This window comes from Acanthisitta chloris, unplaced genomic scaffold (genome assembly GCF_000695815.1).
Source record: "Acanthisitta chloris isolate BGI_N310 unplaced genomic scaffold, ASM69581v1 scaffold1158, whole genome shotgun sequence".
NCBI classification, from domain to species: domain Eukaryota; kingdom Metazoa; phylum Chordata; class Aves; order Passeriformes; family Acanthisittidae; genus Acanthisitta; species Acanthisitta chloris.
The window spans coordinates 74266-81624 of record NW_008686251.1 but is presented as its reverse complement, the minus strand read 5'-3'; the positions used below and the strand labels follow the sequence as shown (position 1 = coordinate 81624).

Sequence of the window (7359 nt, the reverse complement as noted above, 5' to 3'; positions counted from 1 at the left end):
TTCCCCATTGTAGGACAATCATACACTTAAACAGGGAAAAAAATCTCAACTTGTGAACCAACGTGGAAACCAGGACTTGCAGTGGTTATTTTTTTTCTTTGTCCTAATTTTTTTGAAAGTAGCTAACAAGGAGAAGTTCAAATATTTTTGACTACTAGAATGATAGCTCAGACTTGCACAACAAGGGGGTGGTAGGAGACTTTTTGAGTTATGACCAGGGGAAAAAAGAGTCACCCACCAAGAGAAACATGCAGTGTCAGATACCTTTGTGCATGCTTGTTGGGTCATCTGACACATCACACATCTTGCAACTCTGCAAGCTAATGACTCTACCTCAAAGTGCGTGGTGTATCTTTTGAGAGTGACACTGCTTGATGAATCAGATGTGTCGGCAATAGTCTCAAACTGAGATTAAAGAGAGGAAGGAAAAGCTTTAGGGCAGGGCAAGGTGCAATGCAAGTGTACCTTATAGAGGGTGTGAATTAACTGCAGCTCTGTGAGGGAGAACAATGTAGCAGGATGGGGGGGAGTAGGGGAACTGGCAAAGACTAGGCACTATTTAACTTTTCAGTGGTCATCAAGTACTGAGTGGGCAGCCAGCATTGCTTACCACATGACCTCAATAACAATTGTAAAACAAGCAATTTTGCCACTCCAAAGTAGCTCTGCCCTAACTTCTCAGATTAAGTCCTTCAACTGATGTACTGTAGAATCTTCCTTTTTATTAAGTTCGTAAGCTTCTGAGAAAAAAAGAAAAAGAAAAAAGAAAATAAAAGAAAGGGCAGGAATATGGAAGGGAATTGTGTGGGCATGCCAACAGCAAAGACATTTTAAAGTCAAGAGAAACAACGCAACATGACAGACTGTAGAGGAAAAAGAATCAAAACCATGAGACCAAAAAAAGAAGTTTCTTATGCTCTTAGCCTTTGCCAGGAGAAAGGGGCACACTGGAAATCCCATTGTTTCCAAGAGCTCCTTGGTTGAGGCACAGATGCAGTGTCTTGGCACCAAGACAAGAAGGAACAGAATGCATGAAGGATGCAGGACTCACTATCCTGCTTGATGGCACACACAGGAAAAAGAAGCTGAGAAATGACAAGAAGAATCATCTCACGGCCTGTGCCTGGGAAGAAGCACAGGAATGGAAAGCACGGCTGCTGCCATTCTCAGTCTCATAACAATTGCTGTATTCCTTTTGTCTAGCTTTTCCTCAAGGGGTAGGATAGCACTACTACTCTACTACATGATGCAACATGTTTTTTATGCATTCTTTTTCAGAATTATAACTTGCCGTAATAAAAATTATACAAAGCCCTCCTCTTCAGCACTCCCCAGCAGTCCTCTTCCCACCTCTCCAGTGGTCTCACTGTGGGTCTATGTGCATAGATACACACACGCATTTTGTGAAGTGCCCTAGCTTTTTTCCTGTTTGCTCTTCTCACTCTACACTAAACCTTCCTTGTAGCTTGTCCTAGAACAGTCCAGCTGGGTGGTGGATATTAGAAAGAAATAGAGCTTCTCCCTAAGTCCTGTTTTCTGCAGGCACATCTCATAGATACCTGACAAAGACTGTCAGATTGATCCTTGTTAGCCATCCACAGCAGGCAGCTGGGAACATATAAAAGGTTCCTCTGAAAAGCACATTTTATCACCTACCTTCTCACAGCATGCCAAGGACTTCTCTGCTCTATTGCAGATGTCAGCTAACATCAGGTGACAGCAGTGGCTTTGCATTTTCTGTGACTCCACATCCAAAGTTTGTCCTAGGCATCAGAAGCATTTCAGGGCCTGCAGACCAGGTGCCATAGGGCTCTTTTTGGAATAAACACTTGTAGCCTGGCTCTCTGTGCCCACATAGGACCAGACAGTCCTTTACCTACACTGGACAGTCTCCATTTGGCAACCAAGAGTGCAACAAGATGGTAGAAGGAGGAAGAAAAAGTGTGTTGTGTGTATGTTTGTGGGGGCAGATAGAAGTATAACATGATGGACACGCAATCCTTGCATTTTGCCAAACGTACCGGATGGGTTTCACCTGATGAATACACACTCATTGGAGATGTTCTTTTCTGGAGTGGAACTAAAGGAGGCCTGTCTCGTGCATAGGGTTGCTTGCGGACCTTCCTTTGAAGAATTAAGGAGAGAAGAATAGCCAAGAGGATCAAACCTAGAAGTACCATCAACATTGCAAACCACAGCTCGTTGTAGAATTTTGCATGTTTGGACTCTGCTTTGTCCTTCTCTCCAGGCGTTGTTAATATCAGACCTGTAAAAAGAGGGATTACGGGAGACATGGAATGTTATTTCAAACAGGGGATGTTATTTCAGAAAGCATTTAACAATATGTTATGCCTTTTCTCACTAATAAATTAGGCAGACATTTAAGTAATTTTGTCATCATGTGCTTATTTGCACTTATGTTCAAGGTGACATAATGGTTCAATATGCTAGCAGGCTATAATAAAAAGCTTACTACCCTCAAGAGACCCTGCTTAAAGTTCTGGTATTGCTGCTTAGGCTGGAAACCACCACTGCATCAGCAGCTCTTCTGGTGCAGGTGGAATGCAAGAAAAGGTTCTCCAAGTAACCTTGAAGAGTGGAAATGACTACGGTAATTTCAGAGTGGTACAGGCAGAAGACATTCTTTCATCCACAGTGTCGTGGATGAAGTTAAAAGAGAAGGAGGAAGGCTTAACCAAAATAAGCAATACATTAATACAAAAGCAACCTGGGCTTTGAGCAACCTGGTCCAGTGGAAGTTGTCCCCCATAGCAAAGAGATTGGAACTAGATGGTGTTTAAGGTCTCTTCCAACCCAAACCATTCTATGATTCTGTGATAATGGTTGGACTCCATGATCTTAAGGTTCTTTCCAACCTAAACAACTCAAAAGATTCTACAATGTAAAGAAACAGAAAGCCACCCATGGCAAAAAATAGCTACATGCCTTATACCCTAAGGAATTAAGGAACCCCTTGTTCTTGCAATGAGATGCCATCCTGCTTGGCATGCACTATATATCAAATTTCTAGCACAATGCATAAAATGACCATGTGCTAGGTAATTTCTTTACATATTTACCAACTCCATCTCCAGCGCTGTATTTGATGACTGGTGTCATGGCGCTCCCTTCATCAGTGATACAGGTCACTTGAAACAAAAAGGCTGAGAAAAAAAAAAAAAGGTTGGAAAATACTGTCAGAAGCAGAAACCAAAATTCTGTAGGTGCTGCTCTTTCACCAAGATCCACCAGCAGAGATGGCCAGATCTGAGAAAAGCCAAGGCATGCATAGCACATACCAGGCCATAACCCACCTGAATGCTAGACCAGAGCCTCACAATCCTTTACACATGGATATTGAAATTCTAAACTGTGAACTATTGCAGATCATAGGCAATCATCACTATGATGTTGCTACAAAATATGTTCCTCCTTCATCACTCAGTCCTCTCTTCCAGTGTAACTGGCAACTTTCAATTAATTTGTTGTTTTGCCCTAAGTACCTCATATTTCATTCATGGCTGAAACAAACATGTTAAGAACATTTGCGTAAAAAAAAAAAAAAGAAAGGAAAGGAAAAAGTATTAACACCATTGTAGTAATCAGGAAGGTAAAAACTAAATTACAAAATCCTTTGACATACAAACCCCCAATGTCTTAAAAACAGAAAACCTTTTTTCTTGGTTCTTTTTCTTTCCTTATTTTTTTTCTTTTCCTCCTGTTGACAGTTCCCTTGTATTTTCAAGATTGCAACTTTCTCAAGAGAAGCTGCATTTCAAAACATGTCTGTTTCTAAGACCTACTAAGTTAATTTGATTCAAATAAAAAATCAAGCTTTGGTCTTTCCTGCAGCTGAAGATTTCTATACATTTGCTAGACTGTAGCCCTGAAAGGTGGAATTGCAACGCAGCTCCAGGATTTGGGAAAGCTCAGCCTTCACAATGACCCAGAGCAATCTCACCCACTCAGGTACAACGTTTAAGAGGAAGCTAAGCCCCATGGTTGTTTTTTTCAATCAAGTGCTTAGATGCACGTTGGTGTGCCTGTAGTACACTCCTGTCCTGTAAGCTTGGGATTGCAATATTTTTTTCAATCAAGTGCTTAGATGCACTTGATGCATGTAGTACACTCCTGTGCTGTAAGCTTGGGATTGCAATGGATAGTTTTTTTCAGTTTTAGCACACAATCATGTTAATTTAGCTCAACACACTCTCACAGAGAGGAGGCTGTAGGAAATTGAAACTGACTTTTGTCAGATGTCCTTGGTAAATACAGCTCGGTGTCAAAGCCGCTGTAGATGCGCTGCCCACTCTCAGTTAACGCGTACTCCTTCAGGCGGCCGTTCAGGACAAAAGTGTGACTCCAGTCGATGTGGATGGTAGATAAATTGCTGACAACAGAGAATGGAGCCATGTACCGTGGGGCTGTAAAAGAAGGAAGAAAAGCTCATTTCTAGCCAGTAGGTTAGAAGTGGTGCAATGACCGAGTTATACAAGAGCAGAGCAAGAGACTGCATGATACAAGCTCTCTGTCTCACGCAGCTCTCCCCTCTCACATACATGTGTATGATTAGGGAATAAGCATGCCAGCCTCTGCACTAGAAAGCAGAAATATCTCATATCTTGAAAATAAGGATCTAGAACTCCCTCTCTTTGCCTTTGTCTATGTGGTAGAGACACTAAAACTGTATAAATTAAATTCCAGCTTAAGGTGGCAGACAGGGAGACACAGGAGGTTGTACAAGCTTGACAGCAGCATGCTGGGCTGTGGAAACTCAACTGGAAAGGAGTGGGCTCTTTTGCAAGCCCCAAGAAATTGCCGATATCATCTTTAACACATGCACATACATGAAAACATGGGGTTTCAGAAAAGCAAAACAGATGGCAGGCAGACAGAAAAGAAACCCAGAACTCACTTCAGGGAAGAAGAGTTCATCAGTTGGGCTCAACAGCTTGCTGACAAAAGACTTCGTTTAAGTTTGAGGTGGTCCTTTCTTGTGGTGTTGCCATTAAGCCATCTGCCCAGTATATGCTGCTTTGTTCATATGAAAGCTGCTTGTCCAGCTGCACTTTGCTGCTAATTGCCCACTGTCACTAATTCAAGCCTTCCAGGCAAGAGGAAGGAAGACAGTCAGAGGGACTCTAGAAAGGAGACAGTCAGAGAGACTCAGGAGGCCTAGTGTGAAGAGGTCAGCAAGGCAAGTAAAGCAAGAGTGAAAGAAAAGGGCTGAGGACCCAGAGGATGGAGGTTTAAAAACGGCTTTCAAATCCTTTCATTCTGTGTGTCTCACCAGACCCTCACAAATTTCCTCTGTTTAAAAGTTCATTAGCATGTTCCAGCTTTTTAGTTTGCAATTTAATAAAATACAGCTTTGGTGATGAGGACCTTTTGTTTCAGTTATGTTCTTTTTTTCTGTGGTGATGTTAAAGAAAATCTGGGCCTCTTCCACCTGAAATTTTCAGCTAAGGATGTATCAGACACATTTTTAGTAATTACTTGGCAGAACCCCTAAGTGATGCAAAAGGGATTTTTAGAAAGGTGATTCTGAAACCCTGACATGAGACTGTATGATAAAAACTGAACATCTTCTCCGCCCTGGCCTGACCATCTCATCTGTTATGGAATGACTCTGGCTACAGCACTATAGATCTTTTTAATAAAAGCTGATGTTAGACTACTACAAATTCAGTTTTGATGGCAAAATCTATTCTGCCTGTAGGCACAGGTCCTGCATGTTTAATTTCCATGCAGACCACCACATGGCCTAAAAGTACTGTCTGTGGTAGTTAGACAGCAATGAATTCTTACTTCAGTGTCAACAAGGATCCAATCATTCAGATGACATACAACAAAAACTCTTATGAGTCCTAGCAGAAGTGTGGCATGAATTAGAACAGTAAGATTGCTCTTGAAAAGAATCTCTAGGTCTCTTCCAAGATCTCTACTCTTCCAAGGGATTATTTATGGCAGTATATTTATTACTACACATCACCCTTCTGGTAATACTTGAACATTTTATGTTCTGCAGCTCTGCTGCCCATTTTCAGTAAAATAAAAGGTTTCCAGGTTCCCAAGATAAAGGATGTGACATCAGATGATGAGCAAAGAAGTATTTTTGAAGGAATGAGCAGTTAAGTCCCAGAGCAGAATTTCAATGAATGTGCAGCAGAGACATGGTGACCAGGACATGAAAGAACAGGTTTCTGGGGACATCTTCTTTCAAAGAGATGGGGAAGTCATTTGGCTTTATGCACCCCCATGCCTCAGAAGTGGGCATCACTTATCAGTGAACCATTTCTCATACTCACGCTCCTTTTCTGTAGTGAAACCAATCCATTCTGAGGCACTGCTGCCAACAGAGTTGTAAGACACCACTCGCAGGTTGTAAGTTGTGTAGGGCTCCAGGTTGGACACGTTAGCACTCTGTCCTTTTCCTGTGTACTTCACCTCCGTTGGGCCAGGACTGCAAGCCTTCACTGCTGGCTGCAGGTTCAGAGGACATGCCATATACACATGGAGCTCATAGCTGAGAATAAAGTTGAGATTTTGGTGAATAAAGAGCCTTAATAAGCCAATCATACATTTCATCCTAATTGGTGCCCATCTGGCTACTGGAGAAAATAATAGACTTGATCCCAGTTTTTCTCTTAGAGCTTTTGCTCCTAACTGTAAGACAACGGAGCAATTGTGGTTGTAAGTAAGTCACACTCACAATTAAACTGTTGATGCCTGTTACCTTGCTACTCACTTCTGCAAATCAAGATTTGCCTAAGCAGCTCCAGGATACAGCTACCTCTTCAATGCCAGTTGAACTCAAACTTTTTGGCCATGCAATCACAGCTGCCAGACTATCGCTTTCACTCACAATATCTCATCCTCTCCACCTTCACTCTCTCCAATATTCTGCTCAGGAGAAAAAAAATCACTGCATTTAAACACCCTCCAGATGGTATCCGGGCCACAGGGAATATCAACACCAATGTGGGGAAGAAGAAGCACAGCTGCCACAACCACCCAGTGCTCTCAGCCCTGCAATTCCAGTTCAGATTGTCCTGCCACCACCTCTAGTCGAGGTGTGCAGGTTCAGCCAGGTGGCAGCTCCTACCTGGTTACAATGCCGTTGGGTGACTGAGGCGCGCTCCACTGGAAAGAGGCATTTCTGGAGGTCACAGTGCGGATCTGCGGGGGAGGTTGCTCTGAGGGTGGAGCTGGCTGCGTCGTGAATTGAGCCATGGGTCCTTTGCTGCAACAGTTGAAACAGGTGCAGGCCTCCACACCAATGGAGTATGTGGTGAAAGGTTTTAGCCCGTGTATTGTCTGTTGGGTGGCAGTCCCTTCTGACAGCTATAAAAATTAATA

General features: G+C 42.7%; 1 protein-coding gene across 1 annotated transcript in view; it reads right to left on the bottom strand.

Annotated features, from left to right (window-relative positions):
- The window catches only part of LOC103807308 (usherin-like), a gene marked incomplete at its 5' end in the record, with an annotated part of 81574 nt that overhangs the window by 2640 nt on the left and 71575 nt on the right, over nucleotides 1–7359 (bottom strand). The window contains 5 exon segments of the mRNA XM_009080036.1: nucleotides 2022–2266; nucleotides 3081–3164; nucleotides 4248–4424; nucleotides 6309–6526; nucleotides 7106–7344. Coding sequence (XP_009078284.1) covers nucleotides 2022–2266; nucleotides 3081–3164; nucleotides 4248–4424; nucleotides 6309–6526; nucleotides 7106–7344 — 963 coding nt within the window.